The sequence below is a fragment of the Bremia lactucae genome, linkage group LG6 (assembly GCF_004359215.1).
Source record: "Bremia lactucae strain SF5 linkage group LG6, whole genome shotgun sequence".
In the NCBI taxonomy this organism is placed as follows: Eukaryota; Oomycota; class Peronosporomycetes; order Peronosporales; family Peronosporaceae; genus Bremia; species Bremia lactucae.
This window is the reverse complement of record NC_090615.1, coordinates 6,185,267-6,208,987: the sequence shown is the minus strand read 5'-3', so window position 1 is coordinate 6,208,987 and position 23,721 is coordinate 6,185,267. Positions and strand designations below refer to the sequence as shown.

The 23,721-nt window shown below is 46.7% G+C and overlaps 3 protein-coding genes across 3 annotated transcripts; 2 read left to right on the top strand and 1 right to left on the bottom strand.

Annotated features, from left to right (window-relative positions):
• Nucleotides 1-17,140: 17,140 nt before the first annotated feature.
• Nucleotides 17,141-18,541, top strand: CCR75_007699 (uncharacterized protein; the record flags this gene model as incomplete). Its single annotated transcript, XM_067965757.1, has 1 exon — nt 17,141-18,541. The coding sequence occupies one exon, from the start codon at nt 17,141-17,143 to the stop codon at nt 18,539-18,541; it is 1,401 nt and encodes a 466-aa protein (XP_067817900.1).
• On the bottom strand, nt 17,164-22,682 carry CCR75_007700 (uncharacterized protein). Its single transcript, XM_067965758.1, has 7 exons — nt 22,267-22,682; nt 20,227-22,190; nt 19,645-20,139; nt 19,488-19,579; nt 19,188-19,433; nt 18,851-19,121; nt 17,164-18,791 (listed from the first exon to the last, which is right to left on the bottom strand). Exons 1-2 carry the CDS (start codon nt 22,390-22,392, stop codon nt 21,324-21,326), a joined length of 993 nt encoding a protein of 330 aa, XP_067818427.1. The 5' UTR covers nt 22,393-22,682; the 3' UTR covers nt 17,164-18,791; nt 18,851-19,121; nt 19,188-19,433; nt 19,488-19,579; nt 19,645-20,139; nt 20,227-21,323.
• Nucleotides 20,238-21,029, top strand: CCR75_007701 (uncharacterized protein; the record flags this gene model as incomplete). Its single annotated transcript, XM_067965759.1, has 1 exon — nt 20,238-21,029. One exon carries the CDS (start codon nt 20,238-20,240, stop codon nt 21,027-21,029), a length of 792 nt encoding a protein of 263 aa, XP_067818295.1.
• Nucleotides 22,683-23,721: the final 1,039 nt, after the last annotated feature.

Sequence of the window (23,721 nt, the reverse complement as noted above, 5' to 3'; positions counted from 1 at the left end):
TTCTGCCAAACTCCACTTCTTCAACCGGCTGTCCACGTTGGTGCAAGATAGCAACTCGACGCTAATTTGCTGAGGAAATTTTAATTCCAATCGCCACTTGAACAGACGAACATGTGGGATCCATCCATTGCACGAGTTTGGCTTGAAGTACCCTCAGGTTTTCATTTTTGTAAGCCACTTCGATGATGAAATAGTAGTAGATCCTTCCATTCCACGTAGAATGGAGAAGGCGGCACGCTAATCTCTACAAATTTGACCACGTTGGCCAGTATGATAGTAATCGTACCGCTCTTTGGGGGCGCGGACGTCGACGCTCACTTTGTCCGTCTGCAACTCCACCACGACGTCGTCCTCTGCTAGCTTTGCGAAATACTGATACGTAGCTCATTATGATTGGTCCTGAAGAAGACTCGCTGTTGCTACTGCCACAAGAATTTTCACGAGGTGCCTGGACGTTTGGCTCATCGGCAACAACGAGTGGATATTCTATTTCAAAGGAATTGCGAGGGTTTGATAAGTATTTAGTGATTCAACAAATATGTCGGAATTTTTAAACTTGTTTTTCTTTAGTCTTACTGTATTGGCTGCTTCAGATAAATGAGTGCGTTTTTCTTCTCACAAGCTTAAAGCATCATGCTTGGGATGATCTTGACCTACACTGACAAGGAGAAGTGTTGCTTTGCGGAAATAGGAAGAAAGGAAGGATTTATAAAGAAAGTAAAGACCTAATTTTTTTCAGGCTGATCATGTGATTGTAAATTGTCATCTCGATATTCACACTTTCCAAATTTGTTATAAGTGTAACGGGAGATAAATATTATTTCCTGTAAGAGATGTAATAAATGTTTTTTCCAATGAGAGGAAATAGATAAAGAAGTACAAATTATTATCTATATCAATCTTAGCTTAATACTTCCAATATTACAATATTTGGTAATATTGATGCAAAAAGACATTAGTTCTATCGATTGGTTGATCTAAGTCTAAATCAACCCCGCCAATCGTTATAAGACACGATTGTGCGGTGCGCAAGTAGGCGCCATACATAGCTTGTTATTGATATAATAAAGTCAGTAGTAGATAGAAGATCGTTCGGTATGAACTTGATATATAAATACAATTTTACCTTTTCACTATTTTAAAAGCCTTAGAACTAACCTTTGGTAGATAAGACTACTTAGTTACATGTGCACGTCGTGTACTTGAAGTAATCAGGGCGCACCACCTTCACTGTAATTAGTGTAAGTTGTCAAGTACTGTAAGGTGCCCCGTTAAACCCAATAGCACTTCGTAGTCCGTTAAGCGGCCCACGCACGTTCCATTCAATAGGGACATGTTGCTTGAAAAAGGAGCGAGCTTATGTCCCTTAAAAAGGGTACCACGCAACGTGTGAAATTTGAGTGGCATTGAATGAGAGCGATCGAACGGATGAGTTCGGTCGTCGGCAGGCCAGCTGTTGGCGCCATGCTGTTCACTCTAAATACAGATGAAAAGCATGCGGCCATAGCCGAGATCATACAACATGAACTCGACGGAGCCCAAGAGAAAGTAGCCTTACTCGACAAACAAGGCTCTTAATACGCGGATGTATTAAGAGAATAGGGTGCTCAACAAACGAAACTTTTGAGACAGCAGCATTTACATGCTGCTAGCGACGCCTAGACGTCGATTCGAAAGCTTAAAGATCAAAATCTCTAAGTTTATGGCAGTTGAAAGCGACTCTCTTTTATAATAATTGGTGAAATAAGATGACGCCACAGAAGCTGGCCGAATCAGCGATGATGCGACGAAAGTGAAATTTGGCATGTCCAACTTAGCCGGACGTGCCAAATCTTTGGCCTTTGGGCTCAAGCTTACGATCCATTAGTTTTTGGGTCGTATGAGGTGTTAAGACCCCGCTCAGACAAACATTTGAGCCACCACGTGCCGAAATTAGGGCGCGAGCCGAGCTCCTGGATCTGAAGCAGGGCAAGCGTAACCTTCACGATTATGCCCAACATACACGATACCTGGTCAGTTGTATCGTGAATCATCCAATTAGTGACCAGGCACAGGTAATTGTGTTTATTAAAAGTCTTGCAGACGGTCATGTTAAGACCCACTTGTTCTGGCTAGAATTAGAGTCGCTAGACCAACCGATCTCTATAGCGGAACAGGAGGACTTCATTCTATAGCAGGCTTTTGTCCACCCTGGAGCTTATCGTCCGCCGAGGCGACAAGAAAACGGAGGTCCAGATCCCATAAACCACTCGTATGTAGAGAGCGAGAAACCTCAATCTTCGACATACAAACGATTAAAAAATGCTATTGTTGTCAAAAGACGCCTATGAATGTAGTGCCCGACGCTCAGAGCCTAAGAACACTAGGCGAAGCGATCGATATCCCGCTAGGAACAGCGGAGGAGGCGATTCCTACGCTTTTTTGAAATTGCAACAGCGAGGCAGATTGTCAAAAGGGTGGATGGGGGAAGTTGGTGCGGAGCGCCATACTGATTCAGCAACGTCAAAGAATTTGCAGGTCTTTGACGAAAGTTGCTCCTCCCACACAAAGACAATGTGTGAAACTGCCCCACGCATGAGGTCAAACTCATCACCCTAAAAATTATAGCGGAAAAATTAATGCGCCACTCAAGTCCCAAGTCAATTTTAGGGCGTCAAACAATTTTATTTGACGCAAATCGCTAGATGATCGCCGGCTCGAGTCTGTTGAGCGCGATATCTCTTTAACGAGGATGACAATGCGCCTAGCAACAGGCGCATCTGTCACAGTAAAGTAACGTCAAATACATAAACAGTATGATGATAATTTTATCGTACTTGATTTGGATGTCAAATATGTCATCCTTGGATTAACATGGCTCAGAAAGCTCGAGCCATGTATATATTGGCAGCATGAAACTGTGACGATGCATATCTCTTGTCCATCAGATGGCCAAACCGATGAACGCCTTGGAGTGTGCATGAGCGTGTGGATGTAGTGCGATGGCCTCACTTGTGGTTCAGGCGTTTGCACGGCTGCACAAGACTTCAGTGTGAATACTCATCACACTGTGGAGTTACATTCAGACGGCTGTGCACGAGCACAGGCAACGTCGAATGTCCATCATTGTGATGTGGACATAGTTACTGACGGCTGTTCACAAGCACAGGCAGCGTCGAAGTTCGACTACTCAAATAAGCTGAGTGGTACGAAACAAGGAAGGTACCTTCAGAAATAAGTTACAAAAAGAACTCTAAGACATTAAATGTCGTAGTAAACAATGGATCAAGTGTAGGCGCTTATGCACTTGATCTGATAGCGCCTCCGGAGTTAACTTTCGAGATAACTTATCTGCCAACGCTAGAATCGAATCGGTTCCTTCGTGATTTGCGTAGTTGCAAAGTCAAGCAGATCTACTTGTCACAGATGACAAGTACGTGGCCGAATTTTGGTGGGCAAAAGTATTCTTTGAGAACAACCGGGTTCTCAGTAGCTCATCGGTGGACAAACGTATCCTCGAAGAAAAAGTCTCGGATTGAAAGCATTTTACGTCCCAATTCTGGAAACCTTGAAGGACAAATTCTTTACATCCCAATCCTGAAAGCCTTTGGAGACAAGTCCTTTATAAAATGTTTGATCATATCCAATGATGTATTCCTTGCGTTTGAACCGTACGGGTTGTCTAAGGATAAAGACACTTGACATAAGATCGACTTAATGCCAGGTTCGAATTACTGTTTCATGAAGCAATGGCCATTGCCTCGTCAATAAATATTAGCGATCGACAAATCTTTGCCGATTGCTTAGCAGTGGACCATGTAAGAGATTCGACTTCCCCGCATAGCTCTCTGATCTTCTGTGAGCGTAAAGCAACGGGGGGGGGCGGTTTGCGCATGCGTAAAAAAAATGAACGCTGCAACGGTACCAGCTCAAACGCCGATACCCCGAAAAGACGTAATCATTGAAGGTATGTCAAAGAGTACTATCTTTTTGTCAACGGATCTGATGGATGGATTCTATCAGATCCTCCATGCGTGAACAGGATATCCCGTTCACATCAGTAAGCACCCCAAGCGGAATTATACGGGAGAAGCTAGTCATGCCACAAGGATTAAGTAATGCCCCTGCGGTAATTAACAGATGTGTAACCAATCTGTTAAGATCGGTGAGGGATTTCGGACCGAGCTATATTGATGACGTCTTCGTTCATAGCAGAGCCATGAACGGAAAGTCGGACATTGAAGTACATCGCATCTACATCCGGAATGGTCTACACTTATGCGCAAGCCTATGTTCAATGCGAGTCTCAAAAAGTGTATATTCGCTGCAAGCGAAATACCATTTTTTAGTGCATTGTGGGTAAACATGGTGTTTGCCCTGTCCTGGAATATTAGGGGGATAACCGACTAGCCTGTACAAGTCGATGTAAGGGACCTCAAAAGATTCTCAGCTTATCGGCGGACTCACATAAGTGCATGCCGAGATGACAGTTCACCTTTCTTCTTTGTGGAAGAAAAACATTAAGTGGTCATGGAACGCTAATTGTCAGCGTTAGTTTGAGTGTATTTGAGCAAATCTTGATGCAACCGCCAATCCTGGCGATTGCTGACAAAGACCGACTAATTCATGTAATCTGTGACGCCAGCGATTTTGCAATCGGCCGTGCGTTAAGGCAATATGACACAGACGGCGCAGAGCGCGTCGTCTGCTATTAATTGCGCCAGCTTCAACCAGCTGAACACAATTTTCGAGTGCATGACAAGAAACTTCTTGCCATGAAATATGCACTGGCTAAGTTAAAGGTCTATTTATTAGGAGTAATCGTTTATTGTTTAAACGGACTACGCATTGTTACACAAGGCCGTAAACAGTCCACATCTCTTACAAAGAATGGCGAGGAGTTTTTCTTCCTTCGCGGAGTACAATTTCTGCGTGAGAATATAAGCCAGGATGACTTAATGTCGTCGCTGATGCTTTACGTGCCGGTTGCGCAAAGCGACAGTGAGCATGAGGCCACTGTTCCAACAATAAGTGTTCCGTCGTCAACAATTCTTGACGACTTAAGAAGAGCCTATCAAGAAGATAAGGCGCTTTACAGGTTGATCGATTACCTAAAAAATCCATCTTAACAATTCTTAAGAGGATTGTCACGATTGTATCAGACCTCAACGGATCGATATACAACAACGCATTGATGTTCTTTGTTACACAGCCATTGCTGGCGACACACATCATGTCGTCGGTCACAATCATAATGATTTACGTTTACGCATCATATATAAGTACCAATTAGGGGGCATCGGACGTGAAAAAATCTTTTCTCACGATAAGCCGCGACTTTCACTGGCCACACCAGTATAAATCTGTCCGCAAGTGCATACGTGCTTGCAAAGAGTTTCTTTTATCAACGACTAAAACCCAGTGTTTCATCACGTGCTTTGTTACAGCTTCTGCCTATTCTGGTAGCGTGTTGGCAACCCCTATCTATGGACTTCGTCTTCCAATTAACCGAAGACGACCACAAAAATAATGGTATTCTTGTGTTTGTTGATCGCTTCAGCCAGATGGTACGTCGTGCTGCAAGAGCTTGATTGTTCTGTGCTCGAACGAGTCACTTCAAGCACAGTGAGGAAGCGTAAAACCGCCTTCTTTCACGTGCAGTGAGGTAGTTGGTGGGCGCCTAAGCGACCTAACCCAACGAACAAAGTGCCATAGTACAAGTGACGGCACGGAAGCGCTAATCTGGCTTGTAACGGGCTAAAGCTGCCTTAATGCTACACAGGCCCTGTTAAGTACACTTGCTGTACTTAAACGGATAGTCGATTGCTTAAGTAAAGTAATTAGACCCAGCACTCGGATTTGATTGACGTTCGTGACCAACAGGAGAGATGACGCCTAGCGTCATCCGTTACGCGATATATCTAGAAAGATACGCCCGCACTACATATTAGTGTGATCTATGGAGATGACATTTTGATTGGTAAAGATAGGTATTTATATTTAATTTGATTAAATATGAATCAGTCTAAAAACTGCTTCCTATTAAGTAAGTGCGCACGAGGAGCCGGATTTCCGCTCCCGCGACGACACTTTACTAGAGTACTTAATGCGTTGGGTGAGGTCGCTAACGCGCCCACCACAACTACCTCACTGCACGCAAGAGAAGCCGGTCTAACCGCTTCCCCGCTGTGCTTGGGTGTGTGTCTAAGTAGAGCGTGGCCGCATTGAGACGTGCTCGCCTACACTTGGTGGCACTTGAAATCCTTCCCACGACCCGCATCTCTGCGTGTATACGTAAGGATGAGCCTCAATATCGATTGGGCTCTTTTCTCCTACCTCTCCAAGCATCATCGCGAGGTGGCAGGCCACATGGCGTAGGGATTTGGTGAACAAGCCCTGGCCAGGCTCCTGGGTAGTCCTCCTGAGTAACATGTTGCTCAGTTGGAGCAGTTTGAGGCATTTGTGCTCGGACAGTGGAGAGCCGCGTCCGGGGCACAGAGCCATGCTGCGACATAGTCCGTCGCTCAGACTCAGGATGAGCTGAGGCATGAGCAGGCTCGTAGTGAGGCTCTTAATAGGGCTGTTGAGATGCTCTCTGTCCGACAGCGTCTGCCGAGGCCCATTCGGATGGACCCGCTAAAGTTCGATGGAACTGCAGAGCACAAGATTGTCCACTGGCTTTAAGCCGTTGAGCAATGCGGTGTCGCTCAGCTCATCGAGGACGACAGACGAATGGTGTCGTACGCCATGTTGCATCTGCGATATAAGGCCTCAGAGTGGGCTTACTCAGTGATTATGTAGTCAGAAAGGCGTTCCTTACACATGGGCGGTCTTTAAGGAAAAGATTTGCGCCATGTACCAGCCGCCGAACAACGAAGTGTTGCTTCAGGCGCACTTCTTTGGAGCGCGACAGGCGAAGCGATCTCTGCAAGAGTATGTGCAAGAGATGCGCTCGCTGTCGACGTCCATAACCGTAGGTCCGATTCCGGAGCACTTTAAGGTGCCCACGTTTATGAACGGACTATGGCATGTCTTATCGCGACAGGCGCTTTTTAGAAAGGTGCCGTCGACGATGGAAGAGGCAATCCAAATTGCCTTCGTTGAGGGGCAATCCTACAACAGTACCTCGGCGACAGCTTGGTATAAGCTGCCGGCCAAGAGGTCGGATGCCACTCCCATGGAGCTGGGCATGCCCACGTTGTCTGCTATTAATGCGGCAAGCGCGGCCATATGATGGCTCGCTGCTATGCCAGGGTCCCTGCTGGGGCGAAGATGCGCAGCAAGAGGACTTTCTTCCCAAAGGGTGATGGCAAGAATCAGCGTGCGAAACGCATGAGTTCTGCATCGACCACTGATGGTCGGGAAAGGCAGGAATGCAATAGGGGCGGGATGCCCTACTGACGCGGACTACCCCTAAGTTCAGAGTTGTGGAACAAATAAGTAGCATAGTCCCTGAGGTCTCGAAATTTTGGACCTCAACCATGCTGGTCTATAGCGCTCAAATTAGAATTTATGATCAGGTGATGACCCTCCTAGTGAATTCAGGTGTATCACAATATTTTGTAAAACTCGCGGCTTTAAGAAAGAGACCGGTGATGTGTTGAGTCTCTTTGAGAGGATGGCAAGTGAGAAGAGGCGACCGAACATTTAGCGAACGGCGCGCTCGTTATGCTGAGGGAGTTCAGGTAGAACTCGCCTTCAGCTTTAGTGACTACTCTTGTAAAGAGAAGTTCACAATGCCAGGTATGGAGAGTCCATATGACCTCTACCTAGGCATGCCATGGTTGTAAAAACACCAACCATGGATAGACTGGCGTACACGCACAGTTGCGAACTTTACGCACAACAAAAGAAAAAATGTGCATCTGCGAGAGGCGTATGCAACTGATGTCGTGTCGAACACAGTTGAGGGTGCGTTGACGAGATGTCAAACGTCGCCAATTCCTACCCAGCTCGTGGAGACTGGGGTAGTGAAAAGGACGATGACGAGAAGTCATGCGTCCGAAAGTCCTACGCAGAGCCGAGACCAGTATGACAGTAGACGGCAAGGTGACAGTAAGTCAAGCGTCGATGGGAAGCGGCACCCGCTTCCCAGTCAAAAGTCGTGATGACTCGAAGAACGAATACCCGACAGATTAGGACGATCAAAGACACGTCGAAAACGTGTGACCTTTGGATCAGTTCCTATAGGTGTTCGAGGCCGTCAATGACGAAATTGTGGAGGCATCCTCAGTTGAAGTGCTCCGGGAAGTCTTCAAATCTGCCGAGAGATAGTAAATCTTCTGGAGATGTCGTGAAGTCTGTTCCTTGCCGAATTCAAGGAAGGAAAGATCCACGAAATAGTCACACCAGTTCCAGAAGAGAGCTTTGTGGACTGTTGCTCAACGTCCACAATGGACGAGAGCGTCCTAGAAACGGACAAAAAAGAAACGTTTCGCTGCTCGAGGCTGGGATGCCTTGAGAGACAGTCCGTTATTTATAGTTCTTTGGAAACATCGCGATGTGTTTCCAGAAGAAGTGCCGAGCCGCCTACAAGCAGATAGGGGCATCGAGCACGAAAAAGATCTCGAACCTGGCACCAAGTATTGCGTGACCAGGCATTGGCCGTTGCCGAAAGAACAAGTCGATTATATCGATGAGCTTTTCGACAAGCGAGCCAAGGAGGGACATGTGCGTGAGAGCAACTCGCCTCTGCAGCCCGACATTTGTGTGCATAAAGCCACAGGTGGATNCGATCTAACCGCTTCCTCGCTGTGCATGGGTGTGTGTCTAAGTAGAGCGTGGCCGCATTGAGACGTGCCCGCCTACACTTGGTGGCACTTGAAATCCTTCCCACGACCCGCATCGCTGCGTGTATACGTGAGGATGAGCCTCAATATCGATTGGGCTCATTTCTCCTACCTCTCCGAACATCATCGTGAGGTGGCAGGCCACATGGCGGAGGGACTTGGTGAACAAGCCCTGGCCAGGCTCTTGGTCAGTCCGCCTGAGCAACATGTTGCTCAGTTGGAGCAGTTTGAGGCATTTGTGCTCGAACAATGGAGAGCCGCGTCCGGGGCATAGAGCCATGCTGCTGCGGAGTCCGTCACTCAGACTCAGGATGAGCTGAGGCATGAGCAGGCTCGTAGTGAGGCTCTTAACAGGGCTGTTATGATGCTCTATGTCCGACAGCGTCAGCCGAGGCTTATTCGGATGGACCCGCCCAAGTTCGATGGAACTGCAGCGCACAAGACTGTCCACTGGCTTTTAGCCGTTGAGCAATGCGGTGTCGCTCAGCTCATCGAGGACGACAGACGAATGGTGTCGTACGCCATGTCGCATCTGCGATATAAGGCCTCAGAGTGGGCTTACTCTGCGATTATGTATGTCAGAAAGGCGTTCCTTACAGGGCGATCTTTACGGCAAAGATTCGCGCCATGTACCAGCCGCCGAACAACGAAGTGTTGCTTCAGGCGCGCTTCTTTGGAGCGCGTCAGGCGAAGCGATCTCTGCTAGAGTATGTGCAAGAAATGCGCTCGCTGTCGGCGTTTATTACGACGTATTACGCATGGAAACTCTATTCGCTCACATCGGCAAGTGCAAGTTTGCGCGTCAAGAGGTTAGCTTTTTTAGGCACACTATTTGTGGCAAAGGGTTATCCGTTGATAATACGAAGACGGAAGCAATCGCTAAGTACCTCCGTAACACTGTTTTCAAGGCTAATCGTTTGACGAATCCTCGTGCTGATCGTCTCCAGTGCTTCGAGCCGTCGGCCCTAACACGATTTCAGCTCCTGTCTGCGCCAATTCAAGCACAATGGCGGCGCCAATGCCTCCCGAAGCCCCTGTAATTATGTGACCTTGCCGCTTAATGGCGTATGTTGGGTGCTCATGGAGCACATTCAGGTGCTCACGTTTATAAAAGGACTATGACATGCTCATCGTGACAGGCCCTTTTCAGAAAGGTGCTGTCGACGTTGGAAGAGGCAATCCAAAATTGCCTTAGTTGAGGAGCAATCCTACAGCAGTGCCTCGGCGACAGCTTGGTATAAGCCGTCGGCCGAGATGTCAGATGCTACTCCCATGGAGTTGGGCCCTGCTGGCGCAAAGATGCCTAGCAAGAGGACTCCCTGTCCAAAGGGCGATGGCAATAACCAGCGTGCAAGCCGCATGAGCTCTGCATCGACCACTGAGGGGTCGGAAAAGGCAGGAACGCAGTAGGGGCGGGATGCCCTACTGACGCGGACTACCTCTAAGTTCAGAGTTGTAAAACAAATGGGAAGCATAGTCCCTGAAGTCTCGAAATTTCGGACCTCAACCCTGCTAGTCTATAGCGCCTAAGTACGAGGCTATGACCAGGTGATGACCCTCCTAGTGGATTCGAGTGCATATCACAAAATTTTGTAAAACTCGCGGCTCTAAGAAAGAGACCGGCGATGGGTTGAGTCGCTTTGCCAGGATGGCAAGTGAAAAGAGGCGACCGTTCGGTTAGCGAACAACGCGCTCATTAAGTTTGAGTGAGTTCAGGTAGAACTCGCCTTCAGCTTTAGTGACTTCTCTTGTAAAGAGAAGTTCACAGTGCCAGGTATGGAGAGTCCGTATGACCTCATCCTAAGCATGCCATGGATGGAAAAACACCAACCATGGATAGTCTGGCGTTCATGCGCATTTGCGAGCTTTACGCAGGACATAGGAAAGGATGTACTCCTGCGAGAGGCCTATGCAACTGATGTCGTGTCAAAAACAGTTGAGGGTGCGTTGACGGGATCTCAAACGTCACCAATTCCTACCCAGCTCGTGGAGACTGGGGTAGTGAAAAGGACGATGACGAGAAGTCATGCGTCCCAAAGTCCTACGCAGAGCCGAGAGCAGTGTGGCAGTAGACGGCAAGCTGACAGTAAGTCAAGCGTCGATGGGAAGCGGCACCCGCTTCCCAGTCAAAAGTCGTGATGACTCGAAGAACGAATACCCGACAGATTAGGACGATCAAAGGCACGTCTAAAACGTGTGACCTTTGGATCAGTTCCTATAGGTTTTCGAGGCTGTCAAAGACGAAATTGTGGAGGCATCCTCAGTTGAGGTGCTCCGGGAAGTCTTTAAATCTGCCGAGAGATAGTAAATCTCCTGGAGATGTCGTGAAGTCTGTGTTCCTTGCTGAATTAAAGGAAGGAAAGACCCACGAATAGTCACACCAGTTCCAGAAGAGAACTTTGTGGACTGTTGCTCAACGTCCACAATGGACGAGAGCGTCCTAGAAACGGACAAAAAAGGAACGTTTCGCTGCTCGAGGCTGGGATGCCTTGAGAGACAGTCCGTTCTTTGAAGTTCTTTGGAAACATCGCGATGTGTTCCCAGAAGAAGTGCCCAGCCGCCTACAAGCAGATAGGGGCATCGAGCACGAAAAAGATCTCGAACCTGGCGCCAAGTATTGTGTGACCAGGCAATGGCCGTTGCCGAAAGAACAAGTCGATTATATCGATGAGCTTTTCGACAAGCAAGCCAAGGAGGGACATGTGCGTGAGAGCAACTCGCCTCTGCAGCCCGACATTTGTGTGCATAAAGCCACAGGTGGATGACGCGTGGTTTATGCTTACAATAAGCTGAAACGGCGACCATACCGGTGCAAACGCCAATCCCCCTGAGGAAAGATGTTCTGTTGAACTCCATATGAAAGCCAACTATCTTGTCCGCGTTGGATTTAAAGGATGATTACTATCAGGTAGTCAGTCATGAGAGAGTTCGATGTAGCCAAAACGGCAGTAAGCACCCCAAGCGGTATGCTTTGGGAGTGTCTTGTGATGCCCAAATGGTTGAAAAAGCCACCAGCAGTATTCAACCGACTGTTGGCTCACGTAATGCGACAGCACCGTGCTTACACGCTCCACTACTTTGACACTGTATTCGTGCATATTAGGATTAAAAACGGGCTGAGCGCAATAGAGTCACACAAGCGTCATTTAGACGCTGTGTTGCAGACTTTCAAAGGACGCCCAATCGTACGTCAACTTGCAAAAGTGTGTCATAGGGGTCCCTGAGATAACTTTACTGGGCTGCATCGTTGGTACACATGGTGTACGAGGGGACCCAGACAAGGTAAAATCAGTAAAAGAATGGCCGATCCCGCGGCAGGTGAAGGATTTGCGCCAATTCCTAGGGCTCGCAAATTACTTGCATATATATATCCAGAATTATGCTGAGCAAACTAAGCCATTATCTGACCTCCTTAAAAAGAACGCAGAATGGGTTTGGTTAATAGAACAAGATGATGCGTTCAGATCAGTGAAACAATCTCGTGTAGAGGAAAGAATCTTTGCGTCGCCAGACGCGGATAAGCCCTTTAGCGTCGTCTGCGATGCAAGTAATTTTGCGATCGGCGGTGCGCTCGTGCAGAAAGATGACGACGGCGTTGACCGCGTCATTTCTTATCAGTCCCAGCTTTTAAAAGTCGCGAAACTGAAATACCCTGTGCATGATAAAGAGCTTCTTTCAATAAAGTATGCTCTTATCAAGTTTCGTGTGCACCTAATGGGCACCGAACCATTATACGGATCACGCACCACTGCGGACCGCAATAAACTCACCGCACCTTTCGCCTAGAATGGCAAGATGGCTTACATTCTTCTCTAAATTTAATTTCAAAGTTGACTACAAGCCGGATAAGTCGAATTTCTTGGCTGACGCTGTATCGCGCGCAGATCAGACTTCGTGATAAAACACCAGGAAAGTGTGTCTAGTGCAAAAGCACAATTTCAGCCGTCAACGTTGGCAGCCATGACGGCATACCACGTGTCGAGCTCATTGGCCTCTGAGATAAAAGAGAGCTACAGTCAGGACGACCACTGTCGCCTGCTGCTGGATCACTTTGGTGGACGAAAGGTTTCCCTTCCGTCACACCTGAAAGCTAAGCTAAATCGCTTTAGCTACAACGATGGCCTGTTATGGCACCAGCTCTCACATTATGATTCCTTAAGAATCTACGTGCCTCATGACACAGATCTAGCTGATGATCCTTCACGAGCTCCATGGTGCGCTATCTAGTGGGCATCTGGGCCGTAAAAAGCATTCTTACGAGTGTCAGAGGAATTTTGGTGGCACACCCATATTGATGGGTGGCCAACAATATTCGCTCTTGCGACAATGTCAGCGCATGAAGCTGCAACGTCCGGCAGTGCGCCAAAAAAACGCTACTAATTCCAACGGATTGTTGGGAAGTCAGTAGGATTGAATTTCATGTTTGCCATGCCGCCCGATCATAAGAATCGGACGGGGCTTGTCGTTTTTGTGGACAGACTGAGTAGTGCATTTAGTACCATGAAAGACATCGATCACAGGCAAGGAGGCAGCTCTTTTGCTTCTGGATGATGTATACCGACTACTTGGGATGTCCGAGTCCATAGGGGATCCACGTTTTACGTCTGGTTTTTGGTGACATGTGTTCGAGCTGCTAGGTAGCAAGCTCCGCATGTCGACCGCATATCATTCTCAGACCGATGGCCAAACAGAACGTGCCAATCGGGTCGTGGCGGATGTCTTACGTACGATAGCAACTCCCAAATAATGGAGCAAACAATAGCCCTCTGTAAAGTTCGCTATAAATAACCGTGTCCACGCCAGTACGGGTGAGGCATCTTTTGATATTAACGGACTGTGCCATCTTCGGACGCCAGTCTCGTTTATGCGCAGCCCGAGTATTACTGGGGGCTCTCTATGCTAGGTGTGAAAGAGGATCATAGTTTCGTCAATATGACGATGACCCGCGAGGGTATCATGTCAACGACAGAAATTTGCCCTAGTGACCCTGCCAGTTTAGCAGTGGTCAATAAATCAATGCCATATGACCGACCTCTCGGCGGTTTCATAGGCGTGTTTGATGCTTAAAGCGTGAGCGAGGCTCAACGCTTTGTGGATGAGCGATTAGCCATCACAAGAAAAGTCCGCGACGCGACGGCAAGCGCACAATACAAGCAAAAAGAATATGCGGAGACCGAAATGGTCGCAATAATTATGAACGCTTTAGAGTGGGTGGAATATTATTATTAAGTACTGCTACCCTACCTAAGAATGAATTTCCTGTAGTACCTGGAGGTACTACGAAGTTGTTGCCGCGTTTCATTGGGCCCCTAACGGTGGTAGAAGAGGTTGGAGATCTAAGTTATAGGCTCACCCTTTCCCCGTATGTGAAGACACACTCCGTATTTTACGTGGATCGTCTAAAGCGGTATGTAGACCTGGATGAGGTCACATACCTTCATCCGTCTAAGGAGCCCGATGGTGACGCCAACTGCGAATCGAGCGTCATTGAGGTGAGGGGACGGGGAAGGCGAAAAACTTTCAGATGATCGACTCCTCCCACCACGATAAGGACTCGGAGAGCGAGAAACATCACGCAAGTAACGCGGATCCCTCAGCATTATCTTCTCCAGAAGGTCCAAGCGAGTCTTCAGGCACTCATAACCCTGACGACCCTTCGCTCGGAAATCACAGAGATCCGAGGTCAGTCGCAAGACACGACCCTCGAGATCCACAATGCGTCGTTCAGCAGCGCTTAACGCCTGCGACTGAACGAACGAAGATAAGGCAGCCCCGATTAGGTGAGCGAGATCGCCACTCCTATCGGGCGCCGCCTGCACTGATGGATGCGGTTGAGAATCAACGGTTTCTTGTTGGAAGGCTGCTTGCCCACCGCTCCGTGAGGCAAAGGTATCAGATCCTCGTCCGATGGAGAGGTTACCCGAAGAGTTCTGACTCTTGGGAACCGATCGATGCCCAACGCATTGATGTGGCCGGCTTGGTAGCTGCCGATGAAAAGGAGCACCAGCTGAGGCCTCTTCGCAAATCTCAAATGGACTAGCAGAAGCAGCGCTGTGAAAAGAAACCGGGTATACAGTACCACCCATGATTTCTTTTACACGCAAGTGGGCGAAATTAATTCGCTGCGACCGCTGTTTCATCGCATTGGAATGCGGATGAATGCGGCGCAGGAATTCCGCCTCGTATTAGTCGGGCATTTTATTTGAACGCAACACGACCAGGATCGGGAAAATATGCCAAAGCGTATTACCCTGAGAATTCCATAATAATTATGAGCGTCTAGAATACCGCGCTCTAGGAGCATCGCTGTTGGCCCGTTTACACGAGACCATTTAGATGGAGGGGCATCGCTGATATGCCACCCGTCATATAGCCACGTTTGATACGACTAACTTGTGACACCGACAGAGCACGTTCACGTATCGTTGGCGGAGCTTTAGACTCGAACTCCTCTATGTCAGAACCATTATGGATAATGGTCTGAGCATAAGGCATTGTAACTTTACCCGACGGAGAGCAGCTGCGCCTTTATGGGCAGCGCTCTCATTAATGGTCGCTGCGCTATCCAGCGCAGACGACGAGACAGCATTCGTAAATGTTGCTGTCTCCATGTTGTGAGCAATGAGAGAAGTTTGGATGGGCAATAATGCGCCATCATCCTTTCTTATGAGCTCGTTGTCCGCATCGCTACTATGAGGTGACGGCAACGGTGTCGACTCATTGTAGTCGAAAATGAGCGACGGATCGGCATCCTCACTGTTAAAGTGGAATGGATCCTCTTGACCCGTTAACACGACACAAGCAGTAGCTTCCGGCGTTTCGACTAAGGCATTGGACGCTGTCGGCGTGTTAACGCGGCGTGGGCGCTTAGTGCGAGGTTGAGCGGGCGTCTCCGCAGACGATTCACCAACACTTCCCCTTTTAGGTGGCATCTTTGGCGCCGTGTATGGAAACACGTGCGCTAGAGTGATTGAGTGAACTAGCGGCGCGTAAAGCTGCTCGCAGTTTCTCGGTCCTCTCTGACAAAGTTAAAATGAAAATTCGTTCTTGAAGGGGAGGTGATGTAACGGGCTAAAGTTGCTCTAATGTTACACAGTCCTCGTTAAGTACACTTGGTGTACTTAAGGGGATTGCCAGTTACTTAAGTAAAGTAGTTAGACCCAGCACTCGGGTGTGGTTCACATTTGTGACCAACCCTTGTGTATGTGATGCACATAGGTGCATTCACATTAGGAGAGATGACGCCTAGCGTCATCCGTTACGCGATGTATCTAGAAAGATACGCTCGCAATACATATTATGTATAATCTACAGAGATGACATTTCGATTGGTAGAAATAAGTATTTATATTTAATTCGATTAAATATGAATCAGTCTGAAAACTACTTCCTACTTAGTAAGTGCGCACGAGGAGCCGGATTACCGCTCCCTTGACGACACTTTACTAGAGTACGTAGTGCGTTGGGTGAGGTCGGAAACGCGCCCACTACAAGTACCTCACTGCACGCAAGAGAAGACGGTCTAGTTGCTTCCTCGCTGTGCTAGGGTGTGTGGGTAAGTAGAGCGCGGCGGCATTGAGACGTGCCCGCCTACACGGCTTCGCGTGCGCGCTTGTTAACTATGAAGTAGTTTTCAGACTAATTTATTTTTAATTGAAGTAAACATACATACTGTTAACCAATCAATATATGCCATCTCTGTAGATGTGCACCCCTATGTAGCGAGCGTATTATCCTCAATACCTTGCAAAATGGATGACGCTAGCCGTCATCCCTTAACAATGTGAATGCACCTATGCGCATCACATACACAAGGGTGGGTCACTTTGTGCACCACACCCAAGTGGTAGGTCTACGTACTACACATGAAGTAATTGACCATCCCGTTAAGTGCACTTAGTGTCCGTAATGGGTTCATGTAACATTATGGCAACTTCAGCCCGTTACACTTAAGCCCTAATATTTGCCTTTGGTAGCTAAGACTTCTTAGCTACTTAAAACCTTCCTGTGCACGTCTTGTACGTGTAATAGTCGAGGCACCGCACCTCCACTGTAATCAGTGTAGGTTGACTGTATCAGTACTAGTAAAAGATGCCCCGTTACTCTGACTACTACTGAGTGTAGCGGCTCAAAGAGCCACTTAGTTCTTGAAAACTAAACAATATTTTGACTCGGGCAGCACAAGCGTAGTTTAAAACTTGTGTTGCATACATGCACATCGATCAAGTTTCAAAACCATGCCGACTATTAAAATCGGAATTCCCTTTTCTTACAGCATCCTTTAGAAAAAGTACTTTAATGTATCTAAACTGTTTTCGAAAGCTTTTCAAATCCACTTTCTTGACTCCTTTAGGAAGGTTGAAAGGCTCGAAATGGAGTCGGATTGTGGCGGCGAGGAGTTTATAGGCTATAACGAGTGGGCAACTGAGTCGCTTCATGTACACATTGCCACAGACTTTGTGTACGAGACCGAGGATGACCCATCCGCAACGAATCGAGGTGTATTCATCGCCGAGGACGTCATTCCGCACACCGAGGTATTTCGTATCCCACTTGACTCGGTGCTCTCCGTCAAGAGCCTTCACAACATCCCTGCCTTACAAAGCCTCGCGTTCTTCCAACAGCGCACGCCCGAGCATGAAGACGATCAGCTCGCTCTTGCGCTTCTTTACGAAAAGTATATACAATGTGGCCAATCCAAATGGGCAAAGCACATCGAGCTACTCCCACGGACCTATTACAATGCTTTATACTTTGAACCTGAAGTGCTTCAAGCACTCAAAGGCAGTAATTTGTATTACATGGCGTTGCATCTAAAGGATCACGTCGCAGCCGAGTATGCTCGATTAAAACAGTCAGTCTTGATTGAGCTTTTTGAGAAGTGTGGCGAAGAAATAAACGTGGATTTGTTTCACGAATATTTCTCGTTAGAGAACTACAAATGGGCTCTTTCGACGATATGGAGTCGCTTTGTCACCCTTAGATTAACTAACGTACTACAATTTAACATAGGCGAAGTGATTTCGAATAGAAATAAAAATCAATCGATCAAGGCCATGGTCCCAGTCTTTGATATGTTAAATCATGACCCAGAAGCCGAGATGACGCACTTTTTTGACCGAGACAGTCAAGAATTTAAGCTCGTGAGTCGTCAACACTGGCACGCTGGGACGCAGCTGTTTATTAACTATGGACCGCTTTCGAACCACAAACTCTTGTCGCTCTATGGGTTTGTGATTCTCTCAAATCCATTCGATACCGTGGAGATTTGGCTGCCAATGAACGCAGCTTCGACCAAGTTTTTCGAAGTGAAACAAAAGCTTTTCTTTGTGAATGACATGGACCACGAAACGTATGCGTATGAGCTTGTAGCAGATGAATTCAATTATTCATTGCTTTGCGCTGCTCGAATTCAGGAGATTGATTGCGAAACATTGAAAGAGTTTAAAAGTTTAGCGCACAAGGCAATTCAAGGAGAGAAGTTGAGCTTGAAAAACGAACAGGAAGCTCTCACGCGGTTGATATACACGTTCGAGAGTTTGTTGAAAGCCTATCCAACGGAGATTGAAGAGGATGACGCGTTCCTAAAGTCGTGGGACGAACAAGAAGAAGATTGTCGGCAACATCATGTGTATATGGCTACTGTTGTCCGTCGATCGGATAAGTTTATTCTGTTGGAGAATATCCGCATGTTAAAGTGGAGATTGTTAGAGATTTTACAGCCAAATCAAAGCCCTTCTGATGACTTGAATGCATCATCAAGCAATCATTAGGCTCACGGAAAAGAATGTTGAAATCAAGTGTTCGTGTTAGTTCTGGAATGCGATGGTTTGTCTATAACTCGGGTGTTTTGTAAATCTTGACATGCTTGCAATTATTTCCGACTACAAGCACTTCGGATCCATCAGGAGAGTAAGTAGCACGCTTAATACGATCGTCAAGTGCATTTTCAATTGTAAAACACTCGCGATTGTCGCGAGTCCGAATAAACACGAGCGCTTTATCACGCGCCATGACCAACATCTAACCATGCCACATGTCAGATTTTAAGTCGATATACATGCTTTAACAAGTCTCTCTACCTTTCCATTTGGAGCATAGTCAGTGGTTTGAAAAGGTTCCTTGTCGCTAGCAGAGAACGACGACAAAACCTTGGGATCTTCTTGGACCGAATAACGCACTACAGTTCAAGACATAGAGCCACAAAAATATAGAAAAACCGCATGATTTTGCATCGAGACCGCACAGACCATTGATATTCCACACTCGAATCGACGCGTCTTTATAAATCGTCACGACACGGTCTACTGCGAGCGTATCCGAGCCATTAAACGCAAGATCCATTACTCCGGCCTACATGTTTTTATCCATAAAGTTAGCATTATGGCTTAATTATTATTTCGCACTTAAAAGGATTACCCGATGTCCTTGTAATGTCATTATTTTATTCGCTTTTTTAAAATTTCCAGCTTTTTCCCGAGTAATTTCGTAAATCTTCACCTCAGGGGTGTACGCGGCTACTGCGACGTACCGATTGTCCTTGGACCCTACACAGTGGTAATTTGCCACTTGATTCGTGTTAACAATTTGCAATAGTTCTCCGCGTAAGTTCCAGAATTTGACTTCCGTGTCGGACTCGCTTGCACAAGTAATAATCGTTGCCCACTACGATAAATACTCATTAAACGAGCTCAATAGAGCCCTCGAGTGTTCACGTACATTGCCAATATCATTCATATGCACCGAGTGCACGTCGGATGAATGGGATATGGGAAAATCAGCGAAAATGTCTGGTTTGATACGTAGTTTTTCTATTGACATGCACGGCGTCGAACATGTGAAAAGGAGACATGAAGCCGAGATTATAATTACGTACGATAGACTTTAACGTGGCCATTTACCGTTGCAATGACGAGATTACGTCCGTCTGGACTAAAACACATGGCAGTCACATGATCGTACTCGAGATTAATTTGATGAACCTTTGGTTTTTTTGCCTTTAAGGTGTCGCGAAAGTAGATTCGAATGGAGCGGTCGAGACTGGCCGTGGCGATAAAGCGGTTATTGGGGCTATATGCCGCAGCCGTAACGATGTATTTGTGACCCTTTAGTACGTGCAAGATACTCGAGTGCTCGGTATCGCTGCGTTCGGCCGCGGACGCTTGCTCCTTTTTCTTCTTAAGTTCCGCAGTCACGTCTACTTTCGGAAGCTTATGTTTCGCTTTTTTGTTTGGAAAAGCGTGTAAGTGTTCACGCGCAAGTTCCTCTTTTTCTTTCTGCAGCTTACACGCCTCTTGTTTGGCTCTGACCTGCTGCTGGAGGTGCAGGTAGCCAGCGCCCGCGAGCACTAACAGCAGCGCTAGTATCCATGCTAACATCGTTCCGTAGTTTTACGTGCACCACGCGAAATTAGCAAACTCACATAAAGTTCGGATGGAGTAAAAATTAGAAAACGTACATGAAGTTCGCATGGAGCTCTTCGAAGCGATAGCGATCGTAACGGGCGGGGGCCGTGGCTTCGGTCGCGCCTTTGCCGAGGCGATTTTAACTAAAAAGGGAAAGGTTTTGATCACGGATGTGAATGTCGATGAGTTGCAGCAGACGTGTGAGGAGTTCCAGAGCCAATACGGCGAGCAGAACGTGTGCTGGGTTCGTCAAGATGTCACGGAATACGACAGTTTTTCACGCGTGTTTGCATTTGCGAGGGAGTATTTTAAGAAATACGTGAACGTTCTTGTGAATAATGCTGGCATTGCCGGTAATTCGTTCTTAGATGTTCCGGAGAGCACGTCATGGGAAGCTGTGATGGAGATTGATTTAATTGCGCTCGTGCGGGGAACAAGGTTTGCGATTATGGAATTCAAGCGCACGCTGAAGGGCCACGAAGGAGTGATTGTTAATCTGGGCAGTACGGCTTCTTTATTCCCCACGCCATTTGCACCCGATTATGCGGCGGCAAAAGCTGGTGTCGTAGGCCTAACGCGGTCCTTGTATCAGCTCCAAAACTCATACAATATTCGCTGTTTTTGCTTGTGTCCGGGATTTGCCGAGACGCAGATGGGTCGCCAAGCTCACGATGCGATCCCAGAATATACGAATCGAACGGGTGGCCTTATGCCTGTTAAAGTCGTCGTCGATGCCTTTGTAGCCGCTATGCGTGACCCGAACAATGCTGGTCGTGTGCTTCGTATCACGAAGAAAGCTACTATGTACCATGATTTTCAAGGGGACAAGATATTGTTTCCAACTTCAAAGCTCTAATTTGTATGAAAAAAAAATATTGTTTACCACTACGCTCTTAAAGTTGCACCTGTCTATAGAGTAAATGCTAGATCCCCAATAAGTGTCAGAAAATTATTGGCCTAGTAGCAATACGTCGATTGAAGTACCATAGGAACCACTTGACTACAAAAAATGCGACGTGAAGACACTTCCTACAGCCGGCCTCTCGCCCATAAATAGAAATGCAGGACCCATACACGACCATGATTTAAATTTCTCTCGATCGCCCTGTTCTCATAACTCTGTCTCACCAATATTCTAACCTAAGAAACTCTAAAACTCGGCAAATGGATCGATACCATTGTAGACGGGAACAATTGCTTCCTCGAATGAATCAGGATACTTATCGAAATTAGACGTGTCATTGGCTCTACTGACGCGTGGAAGAATCGGTGCAGCCTCCTTGCGCGCGAGCAGGTCTTCCCAATTCATACCGCTAAAGAACTTGTGCTTTTTAATATCTTCGACACCATTCTTAAGACAACCGTATCGCTTCGTAAGATCAGCTGTGAGCAACCGTTTGATCAATCCCTTGGCACTGCGATCAAAATGTCGAGGAAAGCTAATCTTTCCAGACAGAACTAGCTGGTAAATGCCCATGGGATCGTCGTCATAAAAAGGTGGCTGACCGGCAAGCATTTCAAAGAGCAAGATCCCTAACGTCCACCAATCCACTCCTTTACCGTGCCCTTTGTTCAGTAACACCTCTGGTGCAATGTATTCGGGAGTGCCACAGAGCGTATACGTTTTAAAAGCCACTCGCTTGGCAAATCCAAAGTCCGTGATTTTAATGTACCCATTGCTGTCAAGAAGCAAATTCTCAGGCTTTAAGTCCCGGTAGATGAAATCCTGTTGATGCATGTACTCAAAAATCGACACGACTTGAGCTGCATAGAACTTGGCCGTATTCGTATTAAATCGTCCAGCCTTTCGAAGATGCGTGAAAAACTCACCACCGACGACGTACTCGAGCACCATATACAAGTACCTGGGATCTTGGTACGTCCCTGCCAAGTTGACAATAAAGGGATGGTCCAAGCTTACTAGAATCCTCTTTTCCGAAAGCATGTGTTCCACCTGCTGAAGCCGAACAATATCAGCTTTTTTCAAAATCTTTATTGCCCAGTATGTATTGGTTGCCTAAATAAAAAAAAAAACACAATTCTTTATTACTCGCTAGGATAAAAACGAAATATACAACGATACTGAAACTTACTTTATGGGTCGCAAAGCGCACGCGTCCAAATGAACCGGTTCCTAACGTGACGCCAATGTCAAATTGTGTGCTATCGAGCGGGGTTCCAAATTTATGAGAAGTCGTCACGACGAGGAACGAAGCCATTTTGTCGTCAAATGCGTTTCTTCTTGATGCGTAGGGCCAAAGTCCCGCAGCCTTGGCTTTGAAACGATCTAAAGAAATCGGCGAAGAATGCAATCCGACCAACACAGAAATTGGTGCTGTTTACGCAGGTATTGTTGTCTGGAACGCCGTGCTGGACGTTGCGTTAGCACGTACGATAGGAATAGCAATCGAGCAGCCAGGCATGTGGATATATAACCACCATCTTTAGTCGAAAAGGCGCGAGTTAATTATAGAAAAATAGCAAGCGCATAAATAAATTTGGAAGTACAGGGACCAAAAGGCCTAAAGAAATTGTATAGAAACGGTCGATGGTGATTTTTTTGTGTGGCTGGGCACAAAATTTTCGGTCGAAATGAACGAGAAAGTGGAGCCTTAGTATAGTGGCATATAGTGGGATGTGTTACACATTTCCATCATCCAAATGGATGAGGATGGCGCTGCGAATTATGAGACTAATCAAATTTTTAAGAATAGCCTTAGTCGGTATATCGCAACGAGTATGTGGATAAATGCAAGTTTTTATTATCAGGTCAGTGAGTAAGAATAGCTTGCAGAAGTCGAATTAGTTGTAATGCTTCGAAACTTTACTGCGGCAGTTTTTTCCTTGCCAAAAGTTAACAACGACAGGACATTCAAAGCTAGCTTACCTAAGGTGACGACGCCACGAATTTTGTCGATTGGATATGAAAGAAAAAAATGTAACAGGGTGTGTAATGGGGCACACATCGGTTGGAGAACCGTTGTTGTGGTACAATATCCCTTTTATCTAATTTTAAAATAGTTAGTTACTTCAATCCCAATTATTATGGGTAATAAATGTGGTCTCCGCCAGATATAAATCTGGCGGTCAAAATCTATTATTTTAATTAGCTAGGGTAAGGTTTTTAGATTTAAATAATTAAATAAAGTTCAGTTCCCCTTTTGATCTTAAAGCATTAAGAGCCTTCCTAACGCTTGCGCATTGATCTGTAAGAGATAGAAGCCTTTTTGAGGTATATCCTCTTGGGCACTAGTTGCCACTTGGTTGAATCCCTTAAACTAGGATTCCTTAAGCTTTGATAGCTTATACGACTCCCTGAGTTGTTAAACCCATTAGTTCAATAGAACTAAGTGACTCTCTGAGTCTGAAAGTCTTCCTCTGACTTTAAGAGCGAGGTGGCTCCGCTACACCTGGTGGCACTCGTAGTCAATCCACGCCTGAGTCTTTTAAAGACTAATTTCTCACGAAAATGGAAGAGGATCGAGAATTGTCAGAAGCGCAACGCGCCGCTAATGACAAGCTTAAAACCGTATTAGGGCTTGAGCACA

What these genes read in the sequence shown, in the direction of transcription:
- CCR75_007700 (XM_067965758.1), bottom strand. Translation starts at nt 22,392, where the DNA reads ATGGCTTCGTTCCTCGTCGTGACGACTTCTCATAAATTTGGAACCCCG. An exon ending in TGCGCTTTGCGACCCATAAA is followed by an intron (nt 22,191 to 22,266) that starts GTAAGTTTCAGT and finishes TTTTTTATTTAG; the next exon opens with GCAACCAATACATACTGGGC.